Consider the following 27,911-nt stretch of genomic DNA (forward strand, 5'->3'; position numbering starts at 1 on the left):
ATGTATTTCCCCTAAAATAACATAAATTTGTGAAAATAGAGGTGGGGAAATTTTGAATGTTCCATCAACATATAACTTTTTTGATTGTTTCAGAAACTCTGCATTCCTTTTTCTTCCAAATATAAAAATTCTGCAGGTGGTGCTACTGCTGTCGGCTAGTAAACATTGTTCTTCATTATATTCATTTACAGAATATGTTTTAAAGCTATTTGGAATTACAAGTTATAGTCATAGTAATAGAGATGTACAGCATGGAAACAGACCCTTCGGTCCAACCCGTCCATGCCGACCAGATATCCCAGCCCAGTCTAGTCCCACCTGCCAGCACCTGGCCCATATCCCTCCAAACCCTTCCTATTCATATACCCATCCAAATGCCTCTTAAATGTTGCAATTTTACCAGCCTCCACCACATCCTCTGGCAGCTCATTCCACACACGTACCACCCTCTGCGTGAAAAAGTTGCCCCTTAGGGGAAAGATATAAAAGAGATCTCTCACCCTAAACCTATGCCCTCTTGTTCTGGACTCCTCGATCCCAGGGAAAAGACTTTGTCTATTTATCCTATCCATGCCCCTCATAATTCTGTAATCCTGTATAAGGTCACCCCTCAGCCTCTGACGCTCCAGGGAAAACAACCCCAGCCTGTTCAGCCTCTCCCTGTAGCTCAGATCCTCCAACTCTGGCAACATCCTTGGAAATCTTTTCTGAATCCTTTCAAGTTCTTCTAAATTTCTTGGATTTACTGGGTCCTACGAACCATTTTCTTCAGTGCTCTGTTGTTAGGCATCGTTCCTTGGCAAGCTTCTGACAAATTTTCTAGGCACTCGTTAATCACTTGTAAAGTTCCCTCGACAGTTGTTTTTCTTTGACTAGTTATTTTGATAATAACTACAAACGACTGGAAACTGCTCATTTAATAATTCTACTATTATGTTGATTTTAGTTGATGACTACCGTATATCTGCGCCAAAATAGTTCTGTGCCTAAATGGGTCTGCAGCAAACTAGGCTGCGCCAAACAGGCCATGCCAAATCGCTCGCGGCAAAATGGCTGCGCCTAGTGCATACCACGACCAGGCCTTCATTGTCCATCTTTCACCTCCCTATCCCCCATGTGTCCAAAAAACCAAACACACAGAAAATACTGCAAGTCCACAATGGTATCCTTCTAACTTTCCCCTTCTCTTCTGTCTGCTGACCTCCAGGTCATTCCTGCTAGATGTGGGCACATGGTGTAGGTTGTGATGATTATGAGCCTTGGATCCCATCTCATCTCAATATATCATGGCAAGCAGCTGCTGGGCCCCACACTAACCTCTTGCCTCAACTAACATGTGGTGCTATTAACTAATATGTGGACTGATTTATTTTTCAGAGAAAATCTTGTCAGACGAGCAGCTGAATCAGCTTCAAGAGCTTCTATGGAATGGTTATTGGGCATTCGAATCCCTCACCATTCGTGACTATAATGACATGATTTGTGGGATCTGTGGAGTAGCACCCAAACTCGAGGTAGCACAGAGAAGCCCCGAGAATATTCTTGCACTGAAAAATGTTGAGGTATATTTAAACACTAGTGAATTAATCATTCAGATTTTACGTATTTTCTGGATATTTATGTCTCTAGCTTAATTGGAAAAGCCAGTTTGTCTTTGTGTTACGCTGCCTCTAAATTGTTTCAGCCATCTCAAGTTTATGTCCTGATTATTGTCTTGCAGTTACTTCTAGACGTCTGATGTATGTTAATTTGGATGATATTTTGCTGAGCAATCGGAACTTTATTTGTTTTTCTTCTCGTGTCTCTAGATTTGATCATAAAACATTTTTGCTTTCTTGAAGTAATATGAACTTATCAGAAATACCATAACTATCTACATTCTGGTCTTTCAGTACATTTGGTATCTCTCTATCCAATTTGACAAGCCGCTAGAGGAAGGAAATGAGCTGCATTGACAAAGTAATTGGGTGTCAACGAAGGAGGAAAATGCTATTAATTTCACAGGAGTCATTTAATTGAAGCTAAAGTGTTGGTATTAATTTATTCTTGATTGTACTCTTCTCAAGACACAACTCAATTTCTCATTTGACTTACGGTATTGAAGGTGAGAGAAGGCAATGTTTTCACCCCTCTTGGTCTGTTCTTCAACAATATATCTAAAAGAACAGGTGGACAAATTTCAATAAACTTGGCTTGGGAATGGACGAAGAAAGAACAGATTGGTTTTTGTCCAAGATGCGGGTCTAGATCCTGAATTTTCTTTAAAGAATCCATTAAGGTTGGGAGAGGAAGTGAATTGACTTTTTGCTTTTAAGAGTGCAGTTTGTTTTAGAATATGTCATATTTTCTCAACTGTTGTGTAGAATTTTTGTCAGCTGCCCAAATATGAGTAAAATTCCAGAGTAATTTGTGGATTCATCTGAACTCTCAATGAAATAGGAACTCTCTTAAAAAGGTGTTTTTTTTTTCCAGTTTTGTAGTTATGGAGGAGTAACCATGCAGGGAAAATTCCCAAGAATGAGCAGTATAATTATTGTAATCATTGAGGGAACATGGACTATGCTGGCTGGGCTGGCAATTTTTGCCCTGACCTTAGTTGCCCTTGAGAAAGCAGTGGTGAGCTGCTATCTTGAAATGCTGCAGTCCATTTGATGTAGGTAGTCCCATAATGCCATTAAGGTGGGAGATCCAGTGGCACTGAAAGAATGTTGATCTATTAGTAAGTCAGGATGGTGAGTGGCTTGGAGGGGAACTTGCAGGTGGTCCTATTCCCATATATCCGCTGTCCTTGTCCTTTGAGATGGTAGTGGTTGTGAAAGAATATCAACATGGTGTGAAAAGACCATAAGACATCAGAACAGAAATAGACAATTCAGCCCATTGCATCTGTTTTGCCATTCAGTGAATTCATCGCTGAATTTATTATCTTTTCCCCATAACCCATGATTCGTTTGCTCAAAAATCTGTCTGTCTCAGCCTTCACTAAATGTAACGGCCAAACGCGTTTACCTCTCAATGGTAAATAATGCCACAGATTCACTGCCCTCAAAAGAAATTCTTGCTCATCTCTACCCTAATTAGTGAGCCCCTAATGGAGGCAGTGCTTTATTGAGTTCCCTCTCACTTGTTAATATTTTATAGTTAATAAAGTATTAATATTTAATACTTTAATATTTCCTAAAATTCATTTACCTTGTGCAAACGTAAGCCTCAATATGGACATTGGTCTTGTCACAACGAAGATGAATCCTCTCCTTATTCGATGTCCATAGATAGAGTTGATGTTCTGCGGTAGTAACCCAGACTGCTACTTTGCATATCCCCTATCTTCCTAGCTCTAATCTGAAACCAATCATCTTTCTAGACAATTGCCTAGTCTGTTAGCAGTCAAGAAAATGCACATTCAACCAAATACCTGTGCATATCAGTAGCAGTGTAAATGCATTAATGTGCTAAAAGTCATGGAGTAATCCCTAATGTGGATTTCAGACAACTTCTACATTCCACAACCACGCCCCCCCCCCCCCCCGCCCCCCCAACCGCATAATGGGACGTTAAGTCGATATGTTTAGAATGCACTGCAGGTGGTGGCATTAACCAATTGTCCCCCTTTGTCTTTTCAGTTGTATTTCTTATTTTCCTTTTCTAACATCTTTTCCAGTTTACATGGCCTGACTTTCCTACCTCAGATGAAGTAAACGTGGAGGATTTTTGGTCCACAATGGAGAATGAAGCCATAGAGCAAGCAGCATTTCCATCCAGTATCCCAATCACAAAATTTGATGCATCCATAATTGCTCCATTTATACCACCACTCCTGAGGGCACCTGTTGTAGTTAACAGTGAGAAAGATAAAAACCCTCAACCACAGTCTGTTGCTGGTAAGACTCAGCAAGTGTGTTGATTTAAATTTGGCATTTCTCCACAGGTTTCCGGCCTTGATGAAGGACAACAAGAAGGCGCTGACCAAAGGCGCAAGGATTTCCTGATATTTTCCCTGAATTGGAGTGGAGCAAAAAACCGTCATAATATATTCCAAACATTTTATTTTGGTTAATACTTTTTATACTGACTAACAATCTATTATTGCTAGATAATTGGATTTTGATTATGCTGTAAGCATTAATCTCTTAATTTAATATAATGTATTAACTATGAGGCATTCAGAGGGCCTCACTATTAATTGGAAACTTTGCAACATGTAAGGAACGAACTTCCTACTGATATCCATCATCCACCCCATTGAGAAATAAGATCATTACTTCTACAGTATCTGCAGCATTAATATAGAGGAAAGAAGGATGCTAATGATTTTATCCTTGAGAAAAGTATTAAAACTGGAAATGTTATTTTAAATATTGATCTTTAATTTCATTTGCATCATTTGGAAACTTATTTAATTGATCTTGGATGAATTATATGCCCATTCTTCATTTCAACAGGAAATCCAAGAATGCTGGTAAAATTGTTGCGCGATGAAGTTTTCAAACCAGAAGAGCTCAACTTTTACAGTGAAACTGAAATAAAAAACTTGCTAGTGTCATGTGATATCCCATTTCACCCCGATGACTCCAAGGTAAGTAATCTGTGCACAAAAAGTCGAACATCGAATATTCTACCTACCCGTTTGTACTCCCCACTCTATAGCCTTTTTATTAAAGAAAACTCATTATTATCTTTGTTCTTCATCTACATGAAGGAATTTGTGTAACTTAATGTAGAATATTTCAACTAATTGATTAGTTAGTGCACTCAAGGTGAATCCGTCAAGTATGATTGATCTTTTTGAAAGGACACAATCGCATTACAGGCAATTTTCAACCAAACTACTTTTGCTGCCATTGTGCTGAAGTAGAAGAGTAACTGAAGTTTTGACTGTAGTTGCCTGACCCATCCTCTAAACTTCAGGGTTTAAGCAACGTATCATCCTTACCATATTTTTTTAATTTGGGAGGTAATGACATAGTCGTATTATCACGAGATTATTAATCCCAGAGACCCAGATTATAGAATTGTATATCGAGAATAATCTGGAAAGAAGTGTCTAACGATGACTGTGAAACCATTGCTGATTGTCGGGGGAAACCCCACCTGGTTTACTAATGTCCTTTAGGGAAGGAAATCTACCATCCCTACCTGACCTACATGTAAATCCAGACCAACAGCAATGTGATTGACTCTTACCTGTCCTCTGGTCAATTAGGGATTTGCAATAAAAACTGGTCCAACCAGTGAGGCCCACATCCTTGAATAAAAAGAAATTAAGCAGTGGGAGGAATGTTTCTTATTTTTGAATAATAGTGCTGCAAGACCTAATGTAGTCCTAGTTTAGAGATGTATTTAAAATGTATGCAAGGATCTGGAAAGATAGTTTTATTGCTGGGTAAAATCCCAGGTATTTTCAGGGAAATGTTTCCATTCTTACTTTCTGTTTCAAAAGATCAACATAAAAGTGAAAATTAGAAAGTGAAAAATCGGGATAAATTTAGAGAAGAGATTTTTTTTCAATCAGATTTTTATTTTAATCATAAACCTCAAAAAACATGCAAGAGACTAATCAGATCAAATTGCCAACCCATGGTCGTTGACTCTACCACTGCCACTTTGCAGACCTGAATAGTGGTCTGAAAGCTATGTAATTTCCCATAGCCTTGTAATATTCCGATGCTACTTTAATAGCAAAATGCACGGGGCTTAGCTTTTCTAGATGGATTTTGTGCTGTAACATTTTGACTACTTAAAACTAATATTCAGAGTAAAAGTTTACTACCACAATATTTTGAAGCCCAAATATTTTTAAAACTTAACTGAAATCTGAAAGCATTCATGCTGAAATCTAATTTAGCAGAAATAAAACAGAAAACCTACGAGATTCTCCACAGGTCTGGCAGTACCTGTGGATAGTGCAACAGTTAACGTCCTGAGTCCAATATGATTCTTCAGAATTGATGCTGCCAGACCTGCAAAATTTCTCCAGCATTTTGATTTTATGTCACAGTGAAAGGTCCACAGTGTTTCACTTATATTTAATTTAGAAGTTGTACATGAATTATTAATTGTATGTGGTGTATCCATTTTATTACTAAGATTTTTTTTTAACTTGTAAATGGGATGTAGGTGTCACTGGCAAGGTTGGACTTTTCCTGTCCATACCTAATTGACACCTGAGAAGTGATAGTGAGCTTCCTTCTTGAATCGCTAAATTCTATGGAGTGTAGGAAACACCCTTATCACTGTTAGAATGGGATTCCCAAAATTATGATTCAACAGCAGTGAAGAAACTGACGATATTGATCCAAGTCAGGATAGTGTGAATATTAGGTGATGTTTCCTATGCATTTGCTGCCCCAGTTCTTCTTGGTGGTAAGAGGTCACAGGTTTAGAAGGTGCTGTAGAAGGAAGCTCTACAGTTGTTTGTGCATTTTGTAGGTTTTACACACTGTGATTGCTGTAGGTTTGTGGTTAAGGGTGTGGTAGATGAGTCACCAATCAAATAGGCTGCTTTGCTTTGTCCTGGAAGATGGCAAATCTATTGTGTTGTTGGCACTGCTTCTCCAGACAAATTAAAGGCATCCTATCATATTTCTGACTTAGGAAGTTATTGATAGAGAACTCGTGGCCTCTGATCTTCTCTTGGAGACATAGTTTTGTAAAGCTGGTTTAATTTTAGTTTCTTGTGAGTACCCGAAAAAGACTTTGTTATTCTTCATGTAATTATGGGATGATTCAGTTTACTTCTCTAATTTAACAAAAATTAGTTTTCTCTGATTCATCACCAGAAACCTGGTGAATGTTACTGAAAATTGATTTCAAAAGAAATTAAAATTTCAGTGGTCTCCATAGAATCTGTAAATGGCATCTCAAACAATATTGCATTAGATGAGTTTTCAAAGTTCAAAGTACCCACATGTATTCATAAAGGCAGCTCACCCACACCTTTAAAAGACTTGGGAATGGATAATAAACATTTACCTTACCAGTTTGCCTATATTTTATGAACAAATGAAAAATGCCCTTCTATAGTACTCAAAACACCAGAGAAAATTCAAATCTTTGATATCTGAAGGGTTTAACTTAAGTGGTGCTTCACTTTCTAGTCTCGAGTATCTGATCATGTCTTCCTTGAGTCTTTGTGAATCTGAGCTTCAACTTTCTCAGCTTCAGATAATCCCTTGAAGTTTTAACTGAATAATTTTTGTCTGAACATTTAAGGCTAAACCCCTTTCACTGAGGTAATCTCTTTCTTAACTGTTTTAAACTATCTTAGTTCTTCAGATGAAATTGTATTACACACCAAGATTGAGTCATGACTTCTGTAAAACAAAGCTAAAAGGGCTTTACAACCAGTGTTTATGGGTGTTGCCCCCAAGACAACGAAAAAGCTTCTAAGTGAAGCCTAATCCCAAGAGTTTTGCCTGTTGTTTTTAAAATTTTCTCCATGTAAACAAAGTTCTCTTTAGACTGAAGAGCTACCTCTCATATTGTTTTATAACAGTAATCACGAGAATGCTTATATGATAATTAATAAACCCCAAGGCCTTCAGATGAAAAACAACATGCCACTCAAATCCAAAATCTAAAGTAAGTGAGATTTATATATCATACCTTGCACCACACTACCTTATCTCCTCCCCTTGAATATTGTTATGACACAGGGTAAACTCACTCTTAATTTTAAACCAGTAACATAGAAAGGGTGTCGCCCATGCAGTAACCTGTGAAAATTTGTGAGTTAAAATAAAAAGTAACAACTTTATTTCTTAAAGTATAGCAGAGAATAATTAACTAACAACAATTTACAATTCCTTCCTCTAACCTATCTTTTACTTCCCCTTCTATAATATTAGCTCGATAAAATCTCCCGATTAAGATTTTCCAAAAATTCAGATTTCAAAACCAGGTAGCTGTCAAATCTTCCCTTTGTATCTTCCTCTGTAGGTTTTCTTCTTCTTAGGATTTCTCTTTCAGACATGGTTGATAGATAGCAGTACCTTTTAAGGGAGCTAATTTTCCGGGCAGTTTGCAGATATTGGTGGCTTGGCAGTGCTCTCTCAACTGTTCCCGTCCTCCTGGTCTTATACCCCCAAAGCACCGGATTGTGTCATTAATTTTTAATATCATCAATATACTAAATTCACACTTGATTGGAGTTTGGTATTCTTTGGGGGTATAATTTAAACTGGCCTAATTTGAATTTGTTTTTGTCTCCAAGCCACCAGCTACTAGCTGCTGGACCAAAAGGTTACATTGTACCTTTTTCAGAACACTTGGTGCTATCAGGTAGTTCTAGCTTTTGACTTTCTTAAAGGTACAGTACACCCACATCTTCATAACAATATCTTGAAATCTTCAATCATCTCACCCAATGACCTTCCAAATTCTGGGGTGTTCATCCGTGTTTTGTGTAATCACCCCTCACAATGCAACTTTTGGAGTCCAGGTATTGTTCTTGTAAATCTACTGTGTGCTCTATTTGAGATTAGGCGAGATGGAGCTCATTAAGACAATTATTATTCAATATTTTTTATTCTGAAGCATAATATGCATGTCCGACTAAATAACATTAATCATGACCCTATCCCAGCAATGTCTGGAAAAGGGCAGTCCTTGAGCAATTTAGTTTTGCTCTAATTTCTCTACAGAACGAGGTTCACAGATTGTTCTGTTCAGATGAGAATTAGTTTCTTTGCAAAATCTTCACGTGTAGAAATAAAAACTGCAACAGAGCAGTTTTATAGATTGTGATGTATATAATTGCTCTTATACCATTTAATTATAATCCAATTTTTAACTTTTTCATTTCAGAACCATCTATGAATGAGCTTATTGCCTAAGATTCAATAAGAGAATTTGCTAAAATTGCTGAGAAGCAATTGAGTAGAATAAACTAAATTTTCTGTCCAAACAAAATGCTTCTGGTTCGCAATTAATCAAGATAATTTTCTTGATATTCTGCAAGTATGATCAGAGGTTGAATGGAATAATTCCTTTTAAATGTTATTATTTGGCATTTGAATTTAACTATCAGACTGAAGACTTCCTTGTTTGCGTCCATTTCAAACTTGTGCCATTTGGCTTTCAAACAACTCAAAAGAAGTTGACATGGTTTTTCCAGTATGAAGAAGAGATTTAAGCTGGACTGTTGCCTCTACCAGACTGTTCCAGTGCATTGTGAACTTCAACTCTAACCCTTGTAATCTAGCTAGCACTTCACATCTGTGTGATGAAGATTGCCAAGAGCCTCAAGTTGTGAACCAGTGTTAGATTTCACATTAACAATTTGCAATGAATTCTGCAAGGCAAACGTCATTCTCAAAAAAAGCAATGACAAATGCAGAACTTCTATCTGCCTGTCCAACTGTTGGCATACAAATGGCCCTATAGATGTAGGTGTAGTATTGAGAGTTAATATATATGTCTTTGTTATCACCACCTATTTTCTACTTCCTGTTGGCTATCACATCTTCACATAACCGGGCAGCAAAATGACTGACTCAGTGGTTAGCACTGTTGCTTCCAGCCTCTAGTGACTGTCTGTGGGAAGTGTGCACGTTCTCTCTCTGTCTGCGTGGGTTTCCTCCGGGTGCCCCAGTTTTCTCCCACAATCCAAAGATGTGCAGGTTAAGTGGATTAGCCTGGGTAAGTTGCCCATTATGTCCAAGGATGAACAGGTTTGGTTGGTTTGGCATGGTAAATGTGGGATTGTAGGGATAAGTTAGAGGCTGGGTCTCGGTGGAACGCTGTTTGGTGGGTTGGTGTGGACTTGATGGGCCAAGTGGCCTGCTGTAGAGGTTCTGTTCTGTTCTAACCAGACCCCTATAGCTTGAGCTCTTATTGTGCCTGTTCCTGTGTGCATTTTGTTTGCCACTCAGAATCTGATTCTATCACTCTTTTTCACTTTTGTTCTTCATTTTAAAATTATTTTCTCCTTAGTTCTCCTAACTTTGTGCTATTCTCATATCTCTTTCACTACTCCACTCTTCTGTACTCTGACATCGCAGTTGTCCTCCCTCTGCCCCTGACTCATCACAAGCAGCAGGTCAGTTGTCCTATTTTACACTCATTGCAACTTCTGCATTGGGCTCCAATTGTGGCTTAACTTTGATAGTCTTCCTGTCTAACTGGCCTCTCCAGCTGTTGACTGTGTGGACTCTGCCAGCAAATCAGCTCTCATCACCCAACTACTGTACACAACTCACTCCAGAATATCTATTCATTTGTGAACAAGGCCCGTGCTATTTGTTAACTTATTGTGGATGAATACATTGACATTAAGAAAAATTTGGCTAAAGAGTGATGATATCTCCTCCTGCCTTAGTTGAGGCTTTCCACTCCTTTCCCTGTCAAGACTATTAAAGTAGCGCTGAAAATGTGTTGCTGGAAAAGCGCAGCAAGTCAGGCAGCTTCGGGAAGGTCTCATGCCCGAAACGTCGATTCTCCTGCTCCTTGGATGCTGCCTGACTTGCTGCGCTTTTCCAGCAACACATTTTCAGCTCTGATCTCCAGCATCTGCAGTCCTCACTTTCTCCTAGAAAACTATTAAAGTACCCATAATGTCATCAGCACAGGGAAAAAATTCTGATCCATGTATTTGTAGCCAGAGAATCACCTGCAGTGTCTTGTCTTCCTGCTCCCACACCTTTGACTTTGATGTCCCTCGAGGAAATATCTTTGAACTCCCCTTGTTTTTCTCCCAAATGATGTTATCTGAAAGAGCAGTGTTAGCTTTCACATGTATGTTAATGTTTTCGTGATGATCTCTCTTGACTCCTGTCCTGTTGTTAAATTATCAGATTGCTAATTTAATATCCAACACTGAACAATTAAATACTGGAAATACTTTGTTCAGTGTGTGTTTCAAATTATGTTCCCTGGCTACTGACTCCATCCCTCTCCCTGGCAATCCTCAAGAATAAAATCGTCTGTTCACAACATTTGGTCCAGAAATTAACATTGGACTTCAGATTCATGCCATCACTAAAACTATCTATTGCCACCATTGTAACTTTATCTTGTAAAAGTTTATCTGCGATTAAAATCATTCTTTGTACCTTTGCTACTTCTAGACTCAATTAATCCAAGACACAAATGGCAAGTCTCTGATAATCTGCCTTGTGTAAACTTAAGGTCTTCTAAAACATTGCTTGTGCCTTGCAACAAGGCATGATCCCAATTTACCCCTAAGATCACTGACCTACATTGACTCCCTCTCAAACATTGTCTTAATGTTAAATAATTTATCATTGCTTTCAAGTCATAATTGTGTGGGTATGTTTACTGAGCTGGGAAGTTGATTTGTAGGCTTTTCGTCCCCTGTCGAGGTGACATCTTCAGTACTTTGGAGCCTCCTGTGAAGAGCTGCTGTACTTTAGTTGGAATTTATTTGGTTCAGTTTCTGCTGCTTCCAGTTCCGGTTGTTTGTTGTAGTGGCTGGTATACTATAGAGGGCAATGTACCCACAACCGTGACAAACGGCACCCGAGCTACAAATCTTCACAGGAACCCTGAACTTCCTAATTCTATAAACACCTCCAGTCCCACAGCCCTCAGATACTTATGATTCTAGACTTCTAGCTTTAAGCTCTTGATTAAAGGTAGTCCTCACCTATTCTGCATTCTGAAAAGTGCAAATTTGAAGTGAAGCAAATCTTAAGTGGAGCATTTGGAATGTTAAAAATGGAGTTGGGTTCCATACAGCCTTTCCCTCGCAGAGAGAGGAAAAGAAAAATCTTGTACCTTGTCAGTTCAAATATAGTACTTGTCATGCCATATTACTCCTACACTATAGATGCGTTACGGATCAGGCCAGACCCCCTCAAACATTTCAAGAATGGAGCCCAGACCCTAACTTTTCTAGTTAGTCTAGGCATGTGTAAAGTGGATATTCAAGGTGTGATGTAGCTGGCCCAACCACTCCGTTTCAAAAAAAAATTTATTTACGGATTACTGAATGAAACACTGACAAAAGGGAACCAAATTTAGAATTACTTAATCTATCTGAAAGCCCAGTTGACTGTATCACAATTTAGTGATGCTGTTCCAAATACTTGCAACATCCCCATCAACACCCGTTTTGGACCAGGAGCTCCAAAACTGACTGTATACTCAAACCAAACCCAACCAAACCCTGATCTGGGAGAACTGGTCACTGCCCTTCCATTGTGTAGGTGTTTTAAAAGAAGGACTTAAAAGCCTTCTCAAGTAGATTAGATTCCCTGCAGAATAGAGTCCCTACAGTGTGGAAACAGGCCCTTCAGCCCAACAGGTCCACACCGACCTCCAAAGAGTAACCCACCCAGAGCCATTTCCCTACATTTGGCCTTGACGAATGCACTGAATACTATGGACAATTTAGCATGGCCAATTCACCTGACCTGCACATCTTTTGGAATATGGGAGCAAACCGGAGCACCAGAGGAAACCCACGCAGACACGAGGACAATGTGCAAACTCCACATAGTCAGTTGCCCAAGGCTGGAATTGAACCCCGGCCCCGGGCACTCTGAGGTAGCAGTGCTAACCACTGAGCCACCATGCTGCGCAAAATATTTCCAACCATATCGGAATCTGCCTTTACAACCGTTTTTTGAAAAAAAAATCAAGGACAAAATAACCTTGTTAAAGGACAGCATCATTATACCCCACCCCCCAAAAAAAAGAATATCAGTATCCAAAATGGCTTCTTTTTAAAACACCTTAATCTTAAATTGTTAGTATACCACAACACAGATCTACATTACATTAGCGATAAGCTTGCAAACATGCACTACTACATTCTGTTTCAGTCCTTTTATTCCTGTCACCGAATGCCTCAGTTTCTTATCCAAATTTCGACAATGCTTCAGCAATCACATCTTCCCATCCTGCGACAATCACAGTTTCTAAATTGAATGGCTATAACAACAAGCTCCATCTAAACAGTCTGGAATTTTTGTCCTTAAATTTGTCCACAAACTTCAATGGGTTATGATCAGTGTATAACCACATCACTTGCATCGATAGCCATCTTGAATGGCTTTGTGTGGCTAACACTGAGGCTGTGGTTAATACAACTTTCAGGCTGTCAAATGCCTTCTGACAGTCCACTGTCCATTGAAATTTCTTGCCTTTCTTTAGTAGCCATATTACTAATATTTGGTATGAATATCTGATAAAATGCACTCAATCCCAGGAATCGTAACACTGCTCTTTTTGTCGATGGTATGGGAAACTCACCAGTTATCTTTTGTTTTTGCATTCCCTGGGGTCCAATAACATGGCCCAGGAAGGTGACTTGGGCTTTGGCAAATTCACTTTTACCTAGGTTTATCATCAAGCCTGCTTCCTGAAGTCAATCGAACAATTCTGATAAAAGTTGTAAATGTTCCTTCCATGTGTGACTAAAAATCACCAGGTCATTAGTATAAACTGCACAATTCGGTAATCCGGAAATTACCTTTTTGGTTAGTCTCTGAAATGTGGTTGCTGCATTTTTCGTATCCAATTGCATGACTTTAAACTGATACAGTTCTTTCAGCATTTCGAAAGCCAGAATTGACTTTGCTCTTTCAATACCTGCCAGTATACTCTGAGCAAGTCCAACTTATATTTCTAAGTTGCTTGTCCCACCTTTTCAACACAATTTTCCAAAAGTGGAAGCAGATATGCATCAGACTTGGTAACTGTATTGACTTTGTGATAGTCCACAAATAACCATTGAGTACCATCTGGTTTTGGCATCATTACTTTGAGTGAGCTCCAGTCACTGTAACTCACTGTTGTCTTGGAGCATGAGTTCAATCTCCTTTTGAACCTGTGCCAACTTGAGGGTTATGCCTATAAGGATGTTGCTTAATTGGAACAGCATCTCCTATATGTAGATCATGCATAATTAGGTTAGTACTTCTCAGCTTATTTCCACATATCTCCCCATAACTGTTTCAGGTCATTTCAATTTTCCTCTGGAAGGTAACTCAATAACTTATCCCAATTTTTGACAACTTTCTCATTGTCCAATTGAATTTGAGGAATGTCCAATTCAAAATCCTCTGAACTTCGTTCGTCACTCTGTGTTGTAACTAATAACACAGTCTCCTTTTGCTTTCCATCCCTGTCAAAATACCTTATTCATATGGCACACTGTGAGATTAGTTCACTTCATTCAACCTCCTTTCGACCTGATAAGGTCCACTAAAACTTGCTTTTAAGGATTCACCTATCGCTGGCTGTAACGCCACCACTTTTATCACTGATAGCAAAATTGTGAGTTTTTGATTTCTTGTCTGCTTTCTGTTTCATTGTATGCTGTGATACTTTTAAGTGCTGTCTAGCCAACTGTATTTAATCGTTCTCTAAAATTTGGCACATAGTCCAAATGTGTGGTCTCTGAATTATGACATGAATTTCTCCCTGAACGAATTTTTGCGGCCCTCAGTTCTTGCCCAAAAACAAATTTGGAGGGACTGACAGAAAGTTTTGACCAGATTTGTAGCTCAGGTTGAGGTTCTGGATGTTGATTTGCTTGCTGACCTCGAAGGTTCATTTTCAGACGTTACGACACTCTACTAGTTAACATCTTCAGTGAGCCTCTGGACGAAGCACCTCTGGTATTTCCTGCTTTCTATTTATGTTTGGGTTTCCTTGGGTGGTTGGTGTCATTTCCTGTGGTGATGTCATTTCCTGTTCTTTTGCTCTTGGGGTGGTAAATGGGGTCCAAGTCAACGTGTTTGTTGATAGAGTTCCAGTTGGAATGCAATGCTTCTAGGAATTCTTGTGCATGTCTCTGTTTTGCTTGTCCTAGGATGGATGTGTTGTCCCAGTCGATGTGGTGTCCTTGCTTACTGGTTTGTAAGTATACCAGTGAAAGTGGGTTATGTCTGTTTGTTTGTGGCTAGTTGATGTTCAGGTGTATGGGTGGCTAGTTTTCTGTCTATTTGTCTAGATTAGATTAGATTAGATTACTTAGATTAGATTACTTACAGTGTGGAAACAGGCCCTTCGGCCCAACAAGTCCACACCGCCCCGCCGAAGCGTAACCCACCCATACCCCTACATCTACATTTACCCCTTACCTAACACTATGGGCAATTTAGCATGGCCAATTCACCTGGCCTGCACATCTTTGGACTGTGGGAGGAAACCGGAGCACCCGGAGGAAACCCACGCAGACACTGGGAGAACGAGCAAACTCCACACAGTCACTCGCCTGAGGCGGGAATTGAACCCGGGTCTCAGGCGCTGTGAGGCAGCAGTGCTAACCACTGTGCCACCGTGCCGCCTAATGTAGTGTTTGATAATAGTTCTTGTACATAATCTTGTAAATGACATTAGTTTTGCTTGTTGTCTGTATAGGATCTTTCAAGTTCATTAGCTGCTATTTTAGTGTGTCAGTGGGTTTGTGGGTTACCAAACCACCAACACACTAAAACAGAAGCTAATGAACTTGAAAGGTCCTATACAGACAACAAGCAAAACTAATGTCATTTACAAAATGCCGTGCAAGAACTGTAACAAATACTGCATTGGACAAACAGGCAGAAAACTAGCCACCAGGATACATGAACATCAACTAGCCACAAAACGACATGACCCTCTCTCATTAGTATCCTTACATACGGATGAGGAAGGACACCACTTCGACTGGGACAACACCTCCATCCTAGGACAAGCAAAACAGAGATATGCACAAGAATTCCTAGAAGCATGGGAGTCCAACCAGAACTCTATCAACAAACACGTTGACTTGGACCCCAGTTACCACCCCCTGAAAGAAAAGAACAGAAAACAATATCACCACAGGAAATGACATCACAGACCCAAGGAAACCCAAACATATAAATAGAAAACATGAAACACCAGCAGTGCTTCATCCAGAGGCTCACTGAAGATATTACCTGGTATGGTGACGAAACGTTTGAAAATGAACCTTCCAGCTCAGCGAGCAAACCTACATTCAGATGGATTGAATTGGGTCGATTCATTTGGTGCATCTCTTTTGACACAGTCATCGAGTCATAGAGATGTACAGCATGGAAGCAGACCTTTCGGTCCAACCCGTCCATGCCAACCAGATATCCCAACCCAATCTAGTCCCACATGCCAGCACCCGGCCCATATCCCTCCAAACCCCTCCTAGTCATATACCAATCCAAACACCTCTTAAATGTTGCAATTGTACCAGCCTCCTCCACTTCCTCTGGCAGCTCATTCCATACACGTACCACCCTCTGCATGAAAAAGTTGCCCTGTAGGTCTCTCTTTTATCTTTCCCCTCTCACCCTAAACCTATGCCCTCTAGTTCTGGAAGGAGTTTCTGAAGCATGAAAGCGTTCAGAAAAGATTTACAAGTATCTTGCCAGGGTTGGAGGATTTGAGCTATTGGTCGAGGCTGAATAGGTTGGTGTTGTTTTCCCTGGCGTGTCAGAGGCTGAGGATGACTTTATGGAGGTTTATAAAGTCATGAGGGGCATGGATAGGATAAAGAGACAAGGTCTTTTCCCTGGGGTGGGGGAGTCCAAAACTAGAGGACATAGGCTTATGGTGAGAGGGGAAAGGTATAAAAAGGACATTAGTGGCAACTTTTTTTTTTACAGAGTTTGGTGTCTGTATGGAATGAGCTGCCAAAGGAAGTGGTGGAAACTGATACAATTGCAACATTTAAAGGCATCTGGATGGATATATAAATAGGAAATGTTTGGAGAGATGTGAGCCAAGTGCTGGGAAATGGGACTAGATTAAGTTAGGAAATCTGGTTGGCATGGATGAGTTGGACAGAAGGGTCTGTTTTCATGCTGTATGTCTCTATGACTCTAACGTGTGATGGTCTCTTTTTGCTCATTAAAACATCATTGTTAAGATAGTAGCACACCGAGATACATCTGGATTATTTTTCCGTGTATGCCTTTTAATACAATTGCTTCAAATTTTCATCTATCTGCTATAACTCAGTTAATTACTCTGAGCTAAAGATTTCTACTTTGTCAGCCATTGCTCCTGGTTTATATCAACAATTTGATCAAATAGGCTTCAACTTTCTTATCTGTACTCTTTGATCTCTTCTGCTTCAACTGGTGACTTTGTGACCTCGTAAGCACGCACTCAAGAAAAATGCCAGGATATGCTTCCTGCAATACCTCGGTTGCCTGAGTTTCCACTGGCCTTTCAACCACAGTAGATTGTATTCCTGGAGCTGAGAGTTTGTCTAGTACTTCTACCACAACTTCTCCACTCTTCACTGGACACTCTAATGTCACCTTACATAATTGAGCACAGTCACAGATGGAAAAACAGTTAAAATTAGAGGAATACAATGGTTTAAATGTGGACCCTCCAAAGGTGGAGCCCAGGGCATTTCTATCCGTGGTCTCCACTGGGTCACGTTTATGCACTGAGTTCCAGGCTACATGCTGGGACAGTCACTGGCTGTTCCATTGCACTGGGTGGTGGCATTGTCTTGATGATTGCAGCACCTGTCTTGCTGGCAGTTAATATCTCTGGGGTCCACTTGGACCATTGCTCCTTTTCTCTCTCGCGCTCTCTCTCTCTCTCCCCGTGGCTCGCTCTCTCTCTGTGTCCCTCTATCTCTATCTCTTGATCTCTGTGGTAATAAGGGCCATGGGCTTCAGCAGCAGATCATGGCTTTCAGCCCATGGGATAACATTGGGAGCAGAGAATAGTGGCAGTCCTAGATCAAATTGAGTTTACCAACTGCCTGCATTTTTAGCCATCTATAAGCTGCAGTCTACCAGCAAGGCACCACAATTTCACCTGCGGTCTCTGAGGAGGAAGGAAACGCTGCCGGGTAAAGTCATGCCCAGCCTTCATCTGGCCAGGGTTGTGGGAAAGGCAGTGTTCACGGACAGTCTAGGGCGGTCTCTCTACTATTTCCAAAAGGATCCTTGGGGTCAGAGGCCTCTTGGGGCTTTCTGTCTCGTGGCAGTTGTGTTGGGTAAGGGTTGGGGGAGTGGGTGCTTGGGTGGGCTTGGACTGTCAGGCAGTAGCTTCCTTGGCAGACCTAAAACAGTGATGTGGCACAAGAAGAGGCTGCAAATCACAAGACTGGGCACTGGTAGTGGCCTCAAGTCTGAGGGAGGATGCATACACCCCAAGACGATATCACTCTGGTCTGATACTGTGCAACAGGTGATAACGTTAAAACTAATCTTTGTGATATTCAGTAAGATTTTCAGTTACAATAACTAGCTGTCTTTAACGGGGAAATAATACTAAGCAAGGAAACGTCTAGGGCCTTAACAGGGTGCTGAGAAAGCAATTGTTTCCCTTAGTTGAAAGGTCAATAACGAGGGGCATGATTTTAAGGTGAAAGACAGGAGGTATAGAGGGGATGTGAGGAAAAAGCTTTCACTCAGATGGTGGCGGAAAACTGGAATTCACTGCCTGAGAGCATACTTGAGGCAGGAAATCTGACTACCTTTTTTAGAAAAAGTATTTGGATTAGCACTTAAAATGTCATAACATTCAAGGCCCAGTGCTGGAATGTGGGGCGAGTATAGATTTATAATAAACTTTTTTGGAGCAGACTGGATTGGATAAAGTGTCTCTTCTGTACTGTATGATTCTTGGAAACAATGTTATGTACTCTGCTCCAACCTTTCTACCATACTTTCCTCATTTAAAAGACTTTTTGCAATCCACAAATCATCTAACCTAATATCTCATGTGTAGATCGATGCCATGTATTTTATAATGTGCCTTAGAAGTGTTTTGAACCATTTTGTATTAAAGGTGTTATGCAATATATATAAGCAGATATTATGCTGTTCTATGTTCGACAGGAATGGAGTAGTGGAAACTGAATACAGTGTTTTATTTAGAACATTCGGTGTAGGTTTCGGTGTACAATTACCTGTTTTGTGTCAGTGAAACCTTCTGTGAAGCATGATTGCAAGCATGTTATATCTTACCCAAATTTTGTCTTTGTATGAGTAGCACAGTGCACTGGAACTTGTGTGGTCTTTTGAAATTTCTGTTTGTGGTAGACTTTGTATTCAACTTTAGACCAACATTTTTCCATTAATGGCAGTAGCAGTTCTGTAGTTTCATTCATAGTTCCCTATAACCTGATGCATAAAAGTTCTGCCCTTTGTAAAAGTGAAGCCATACAGAGCTGAAGATGCTGCAAGAATAATAGCATTTTTGTATGACATAAACTTGATTTGGCTGGGATAGGCACTTAGTCATACAGCACGGAAACAATCCTTCAGTCCAACAAGTCCATGCCAGCCAGGTGTCCTAAACTGAACTAGTCCCATTTGCCTCTGTTTGGTCCACATCCCTCTAAACCTTTCCTATTCATGTACTGTCCAAACGTCTTTTAAATGTTGTAATTGAACTCCACTCTACACCTTCCTCTGGCAGCTTATTCAGTTAGCTATAATGGTTGTAGTTAATTAAGACATTAACAATTAAAGTCCCAGCTATCCAAGTGAATCAGCTGAGTGGTGTGTCAGTAGGAATTGACCTTAATGTTTATGATTTTCAATGGAAACAAATTCCAGCAAGAGTCAAACTGGTCAAGAGATGATGGAGAAAATTTGGGAAGGGAAACAAAAACACATTCACTGTGTTCATTATTGATAAAGCACACTTTCTCTCCAAAGTTCGCAATTAAAAAAAAACAGCCTTAAATTGAAAGTACACCAGAAATGAGTCTCAAAAATAGATGTTTTTTGGCTGCTTGCCAAAATATTTTCAAAATGTAGCTTGCTTCATTGCCAAAACAAGCAGCTAATATATATGCTTTGACTTCCCTTTGTCATATTTGCCTGATACATATTTTGCAGGAACATCTGTGTTCTTCATTATTCGCTTTATATTCCTATGTGCTAGATGGATCAACTGCACAGGTCCAACCTCCATGTGATGTGACAGGAGGAAAAGTTTATAAGTTGTGTCTACATCAGGTAAGGAATGTGTAGAAAAGAGTAAATATTCCTGTGTAATTGAAATATGCTTATTAAAATAGTTTCTAGGTATTACCTTTTATTTAACTCTCACTCTTCCATTTTAAACCTGTCAGCTTTGAACTTTGCAACCATCACCACCTCAATTTAAAACTGTTCCAGTTAATAGCTGTACTTGTTTGTGCTGCAGGTAATAAGTAGCCTTTGTATAGAATGGAAGATTGTCCTTTTTCTTTGTGGAGGAGAGACACTGATGCACTTAAATGTGTTAGTGATGTAACAAATTATGAAAACTAGGTGCTGTAAAAAAATCAGTGGGTTGAGTTAAAGTATAGGGGTAAAAACACTGGTGACATTCATTTATTGAACCCTTATAATTATTGTAGACTATAAAGCAAGAAATTAGAGATGTGAGTAACAGTGACAATAAAGTGATCAGATGGAACTTTAATTTTCATAAATTGGTACATAACTTGGAAGAAGAGTACATGAAATGCAGTTGGGACAGTTTGCTCATGGTAATACATTGTGGAACCAAGTAAGGAACAGGCAATTTTAGAGGTAACTAGTAAAGGATCCTTTGGGAAATTGTGAACCATGTTAATATGGTAGTATTTCATAATAAATTTAAAAGTGATTTTCTTAAGTCTGAAAATGAAGTCTTAAACATTAATGAAGCAATTTCATGGGTATGAGTGAAGAGTTGAGTGAAGTTCTTTAAATCTACAATGAACTAGTCCCACTTTGAGGGACTAGTTTGCAAAATTTGCAATATTTTCTTTGCCTATTTTAAAGGTTAATTCCAATTCTCCTTTGCTGAAACACACATTCCAAGTAATCTCCTTTCACGTCTGTACCAATCCTGCTGTTAGACTTAGTCCGAAAAGTATATCAATGCAGATTGATTTTTATTTTCTCTTTGCCCCTCTTCTCAGCTGGAGAAATGAGTTGTCTACACTTAGTTGCACCGAGATCTGGAATAAGCCTGAATCCATGGCACAGTATGGAACAATTTCCCGCAGACCTAGAAATAAAAGTAGGTTATTCAGCCCCGTAGCTTGTTCCACTGATCTGTGACCTAACTTCATGTACTTTCCTGCCCATATCTCTTAAAACCTTAATAAAATAATTATCTATCTCAGATTTAAAAAGAACTACTGATCCTCCCTCCACTGCCATTTGTGGAGGTGAGTTCCAAGCATCTACCACCCTTTGTCAGTAAACTGGTAGTGAAATATAGGTCTCTCTCCACAGATGCTGCCCTACTTACTGACTATTTCCAACACCTATTTTTATTTCAAGTTTTCAGCATCTGCAGTATTTTGCTTTTCCACAAGATTTCCACAAAATGTTGTCTGAACTTCTCCTTTTCATGGTTAGTCCAAATACTATTTCCTTACCTTGATACAATATTGAGTTTCTTTGGGGAGTTAATTGGGAGTGGCACTGGACGGCTTTCACAGTATTTCCTTTCATTCTGCATTTGCCTTAATGAAGTACATACTGTGGTTGGTAAAGAGCATTTCTGAGACAGCTGAGACTTGGGAAATGATTTACATTGCATTATCAGGGTGTTGCTTTGCTCTTTGTTATGATGTATTAGCTACATCTAATCATGTATAATGCAACAAGTAAAAGGCAACTGAATTGTAATCTAAATTTCAGGCCAAATTTAGCTCAACAACCCAACATTCTAGGTCTGCTCCATTTAAACTGTCTAGGATATTAATGGAACACTATGTGACTGCCTTATGTGGGAATTTGCTTTTATTAAAAAGACCTTTTTTTTTCCTTCAATGATTTGTAATTCCAGCATTTAAAATACAAGTGCAAAAAAATTGTTTTGGTACGACTGAGTTGAAGTGAAATCACAATGGCTTCTTTGACAGTATGTGTGCATCATTCAGGTCAATGGAAATGTTTGGTTAATGAAGTCTGAAGTCACCCTGTTTCACAGTAATGATCGATTGAGGGTATATCATCTCGGCCACTTTTACAGAAGCCCGTTTAGAAATCATAACTGGGCAGCCGAATAATATCGTTAGCTCTTTTTCTTTTTAAAAAAAATAACAAAATCCTGAAAGTGTACATTGGGAAATGGAATAGAAGGAAGAGTCGAAATGTTTTTAAACAAACCAAGCAAATGATTGATCAGCAGTCTTAAGGACTGAGTGTGCTTTAAAGAGCTCCTTGCATATGTCACTGGCACTATCATATTCTTTAGAAAAATCAGGATATTTACTTAATTTTGAGAGACTTGGAGCTCGGGCAAGCTCATTTTATATCAATAACTAAAAAATGTTTCAATATTTTTCAAACTTCTGATGAACTGTTGGCTATTGTCTCTTGGAAGGTGGAATTCAAAACTGAAGGCAGTTGCAACAAATGCTGTAAAATGCTGCACCGGTTGAAATTTGAGAACATTTTCTACTTGGGTAAAAATATCGTTAAATGGATAAAAGACTGATAAATGGATTTGAGATACAGATCAGCCTTGACCAACTTGAATGATAGATTCAACTTGACAGTCAGTATGGCCCTGATAATTTTTATCCTACTGGATGTGTCAGCAGCAGAGACTACATCAATGAGGACCAGTTTTTCCCTGAGCCTCCCTGGTATGTTCCCACCTTGCAGAAGCTAGTAAGATTATTCTGTAAGTCTGCTGCCGCCCTATAGAAACCTAATTTAATTGTATGTAGTTCAAAAAGCCCAAGTGAGTTGGTGGATGGCTTGATAATATCACTTGCTTGAGACCGGAGCTATTTTCTTTAAAGCTTCTTATATCTGAGCTTCTTTGGACTAAGTACCTCAGGAAACTCATATCTTAGTCCTGTAGCCACAAAGTGGTAATCAAAAGTTCTCTTATTTTGGCCTTAATTTTCTTGAAACAAATCAATCAAAGTTATATTAAAGCTTTCTTTTAACACAGTGGAAACCTTATCCTATTTATCTTGTAGAAATAGAATTGGATTCAAGCACCTACAATAAGAGTATTAAAGCCTGTTCTTCAAATGCAAACATAATTGTCTGAGTGTTGCAGAGAATTATTTTTCTGCATTGTAACTTTTAACTTACATTGTTCTTTTTCCTTTTTATGATAGAGATAACATACTTGCATTTATATAGTGCCTTTCATATCTACAGGATATTTTCAAACCGTTCACAGCCAGTGCATTAAAATTAATTAAAAGCACAGGTGACAGTCAGTTTGCAAACAACAAGCTTTCAAAAATGGCAAAATTCGGGTCAATATTTTAATGATTTGCTTTGTAGGGTAGATGTTGACCAGGAGATTTAGAGAACTCCCTGGTGGTGTTCAAGTCGAGTAAAGAATTCTTTTTAACACTCATCTGTTTAGGTCAACAGCATTTGGTTTCACACTCTGCACATTGAATGTAATTTCAAATGACTACAGCTGTGGTGTTTCAATTTAAATTTTGTGCTCTAGTCCTGCAGTGTAACTGACAACTTAGGAGCTTCTGATATTAGGGGAGTCTTTGGTATACTGGCCAACATTCACCCTCCAGCTAACGTGACTAAAACAGATAATAGCAGTCAGCATTTGTTTCCCATCCTAATTGCCCTTTGAATCGGTGACTTTCTGTACCATTGAAGGAAGCAATTAAGAGACAACTACATTCCTTTGGGTCTGGAATCATATGTAGGCTAGACCTGCTCCGGATGGAAGATTTTCTTCCCGATGGGACATTAGAAAACCCACGTGTTTTTACAGTTAGCAATTGCCACCGTCACTAATACTAGCTTTATAATCTAGATCTATTAATTGAATTCAGATTTCATCAGCTGCCATGGAGGGATTTGAATCCGTTTATCTACAGCATTAACCTGGACCATTTGGATTACAGTCCAATGACATTATTAAGCTGCTGTTTCCCTTTCTTTAAATGTTTAAAAATAGATGTTTCATTTCTGTACATCAGTGCCTGCAATTCAGTAGAACTTCATGAACTGCTACTTGCTTTGGGTACCTTGAGGTTGTAAAAGATGCAGGTCCTTCAATTTTTTAAATTCAGTCTCAAATTGCTGAATCAAGCATCGTTGTCAGTCAATTTATGCAAAATAAATTTGTCAAATTTTGTGATCAGGTTGTTTGTGGATCTAAGTACCTTGTGAGAAGAGAGTCTGCACGTGACCATGTTGACCTGCTGGTATCTTCGCGCTATTGGCCTCCAGTGTATGTGGTTGACATGGCTCCACATGTTGCATTAAATGCAGATGTGCGGTATCCTGAAATTGCTGGACAAATATGGGGACATAAACAAGGCTGTTTTTCAGATCCACTGGAAGCACCAAAGGTTTGTATTGTATTTTTGTACTACTGCATCATCTGAAATTTAATGCATTTTATGTACACATTGCCTGAAAGCTAATGGATTATTTTTGTTTAATTCTTTTTATAATCTGCATTTAAGCAGTTTCTAAACTAAAAATACCACCTTCTTTTGCATTGCATTTGTCAGCTAGTTAGTATGAAGTATGACTTACTTTTAACATACATTGTTGGGTTTTTTTCTTTTTCAATTCATCAATTTAATCTCTTTGGTCACGACCCACTCTTTATGATTATCTCATTTCTTCATCCGACTAGTAACAATTCCATTTAAGTTGAATGTTCTTAAGTTTTCACACTAAAGGCCCTCCTTTAAATCCATTAAACCCAACTCTTTCAGTCACTTCTTCAGGAAATAATTGCAGTCTTTTTAATGAAGGGGCTTTTGGAGCTCTGGTTTAACATTTGAAAGACACTCCTCTCCAACAGTGCAACATTCCCTCCATACATTGATGAGATTTTGTATGTAGATATTTAGGGTGCAATTTGAACTGACTCAGGCAAGATTTGATACCATTGAACCAAGATCAACAATTTAAATCGTTAACATATTTTCCTTCATGACTCTGTTTGAAAAAAATTGTACACTTTGAAATCTCCAGAGGCTATTAGAGACGCAATGTAAACATGAGCTTATTTGAGTTTCTGTCTGTTCTTTCTTCCATTTTTGGCATTGATTGTCTTGGACACTGAGAAGATTGCAATACCAATGTATTTCCATATTTTTCTATTCTTTGCAAGAATATAGCATTTTGTGAAAATACTGATAGAGACTAGGAACAGTAGAAGGCCACTCATTCGACAGTTCAGGTTTTGGAGCCACAAAGCAGTATTGCAAACTAACATTGCTAATCAGTTCTCAACTACCCACCTGAATAATTCCATTTTATTCTAGTTATATGTATTCTTATATTCTGCTTTTTACAAATAAGTAGGTAATGAAGTAGGCATATCAGAGCCCATTGGTGAATATTCTGCTATTGGACCTAATATTGGATTCCTTTTCCAGCATGTGTCCTGTCCAGAGCTACTTGATCAACACTATGCTATGGATGTATTACTAACAGAGAATAACATTCAACATCCTATCACCAAGTCTAATGCTCGCAGAATTGTATACCATGATAAAGACCAGAGCACAGGAAAGAACACAACAGCAGGACACCACTCTATCAGTCTTTGCAGTGAACTAGGACCATACAGTGATGTACTCGAATCTATTCCAGACAGCAAGGTGCAAAATGTGCGGCAAAAGTCCATCACTTTTGAAAATGCTACTTACTATTTTCTATATAATCGTTTGGTTGACTTCCTCACCAGCAGAGACATTGTAAACCAACAAATCAGTGAAGTGTTGCAGAGCTGTCAACCTGGAGAGGTGGTGATACGAGATAGCTTGTACAGACTGGGAATAGCGCACCTTAACACAGAGAGTGAAACTGAGGAGCTTGCATAACAATTGATCCTTAAAAATAGTTAAGGAAAATAATTTCTCAAGTAATGTATTTATTCAGTGCTTCTATTTAATTAAAAATATTGTGTTTGTAATTTCTTAAAGTTTTTTTTTCAAAACCTGTCAGCGATCATGTTGGTAAGGGATGGTTAGCTTTGATTTGGGCTCTACATGACATTAAATTACCACAGAGCATTTGCTATTGATAAAAAGAGAAACCTGCTCAGAATTTTTTTTAATGAACATTTCCATGTGTTTCTTGTGACGGAGTGCACCTTAACCACCTATCTCGGGCACATTTCCAAATTATAAATGAAGTATTAACAATAAACTGCATTTGAAAATTTCCCTTCATACTTTAATGCAGTCCATCCCTTGCTCCAATTAAAAGTTGTATTGGAGCACAAACTCTCCCTCTTTTGATATGCTAGTTGAGAGATGATTTCCACACTGCTGTGTACCAAAACTCTAATTTCATGGGCCAACATATGGATTGGGATTTGCACAATTTCATATTGTACAAGATTAGCCTTACCAGCCATCTTGTAAATATGGCCATAGCCATTTGATCATCTTAAAAGCTTGACGCAGTAATGGAGCATATAAAAATTAAGTTAGAATATAATGATAAACCTTTAGTGCACAAATTTGAAGTGAGCCAAAGGCTGTTGGCCTCAGTACTGAAAAAAATGCCCAGTCTACCTTAACTTACCATGGAAAGGCAACGTAACTAACTTTTTACATTCTTGCTATGCAGTGAAAAGCTGAGTGGTATTTTTAACTCTGGTGTTGCAGTGAGTCGAAACAGACATTCTATAATTACACAATTGAGCAATATTGTGCATGAATCTGTGCCTATGAGATACTAGTTGTGTAGGCCCTGTGTCCCAATGACTGGATGATTGAATCAACCATATTCCTACAGGCTGTACTGAACCACCCCAGACTTGCAAAGTCCAAAATGAAGTGTCTGCTTTTAGTGTAACTTCACGGGTGTGTCACCCCCACGGAGCAAACCTGAATGCACTAGTAGCTACAGTAACAATCAACTTAAGATAATTAGTTAAACATGGCTTGTTTATGTTCTCTAGAAGCAAAATACATTCATACTCAGGTATCCGTTCTCTGCAAACAAAAGGAATATGGTCAAGCTTTGCACCTTTTCTGATTTACCTCCAGAATGGAGAACCTATCGTTCCTGTTCATTTCTCCACTGCAAAGCCTGAGAGTTGAATTGCCATTCTTGAATTTGTCTTGAATGCAAGACAAAAATTTCACAGTCTCTTCTCCAGCAATATTCAACATCTGTACTATTGAGTATTTTTAAAATTTGTTATCGCTTGTATACTCATTAATTGAGCAGTGATGATTCTGGTGAATAGAAGTGTTTCCCTTGTTGAGTATCTAGATCATCAGGCACTCTCAGATAATAGAACAGCCTGTTGCACAGTAACTGACCCTTCTACACATCTCCGCCCCAACCTCAGAAGAGCACTCCATGCAACAGTGTGATGTTTCCTTCTAAACATTCTTAGCAACAGTACACAAGTTGTCTTTCAAGCACTTTGGGACATTGATGTTAATTAAAAAAAGTACAATGGAAATGTAACATCATTCTTAATTTACAGAAATAATGTGCTGAGCTGTTTTTCAACCATTTTGCTGACTGTACAATTGTTCCCAAGACCATTTCATACAATTTTAGTAAATACTGTTTAAGTATCGTAAATGCTGATTTACAGTTTGACAGACTGACACCACAGTTATTTGATTAATTTAAAAGACTTTGAGTAATTCTGAGCTTCTTGTTATTACAAGGACAAAATTCTGTTCTGAGAGCAGGATGCTGAAACAATTAGGCAATAGGATGATTTACCCTCTTTACTTTTGAAATATTACTTCTCTATGTCAAGATATATTTCCATTGCCTTGAAAGATTAATTGTTCATAAATATATATGTATCTTATCATGTGTAACTGCCTCTGGAAATAACTGGTGTCCAAGTCCAGGTTGGATACCTTTGTAACAAGAATGGGAGATCCACAGGAATGTTGCCCCATGTCTTGATGACAGTGCCCAAGTCTTTAAATGATTGTGCTGTTGATGATGTTCCATATTAGCACAATGGGCTTACTTCTATGATTCATGAAGATGATTTATTCAGAGAGTTATGGAAATCCCTAATAAACTATTCATTTTCAA

The 27,911-nt window shown here is 38.8% G+C and overlaps 1 protein-coding gene across 11 annotated transcripts in view; it reads left to right on the forward strand.

The window, feature by feature from the left end:
* Positions 1–27,911, forward strand: part of hmgxb3 (HMG box domain containing 3) — an 87,537-nt gene extending 59,626 nt beyond the window's left edge. For 6 of the 11 annotated variants that reach the window (XM_072590479.1, XM_072590484.1, XM_072590485.1 and 3 more), the window contains 6 exons: positions 1,378–1,562; positions 3,662–3,881; positions 4,443–4,576; positions 19,782–19,901; positions 24,011–24,220; positions 25,265–27,911. In XM_072590479.1, coding sequence (XP_072446580.1) covers positions 1,378–1,562; positions 3,662–3,881; positions 4,443–4,576; positions 19,782–19,901; positions 24,011–24,220; positions 25,265–25,711 — 1,316 coding nt within the window. In that variant the 3' untranslated portion in view covers positions 25,712–27,911. Of the gene's footprint in view, positions 1–1,377; positions 1,563–3,661; positions 3,882–4,442; positions 4,577–19,781; positions 19,902–20,836; positions 20,938–22,254; positions 23,986–24,010; positions 24,221–25,264 lie in introns of those variants that run through there. The other 5 variants (XR_011963458.1, XR_011963459.1, XM_072590487.1 and 2 more) reach the window with 5 other exon arrangements.

This window comes from Chiloscyllium punctatum, chromosome 20 (assembly GCF_047496795.1).
Source record: "Chiloscyllium punctatum isolate Juve2018m chromosome 20, sChiPun1.3, whole genome shotgun sequence".
NCBI classification, from domain to species: Eukaryota; Metazoa; Chordata; class Chondrichthyes; order Orectolobiformes; family Hemiscylliidae; genus Chiloscyllium; species Chiloscyllium punctatum.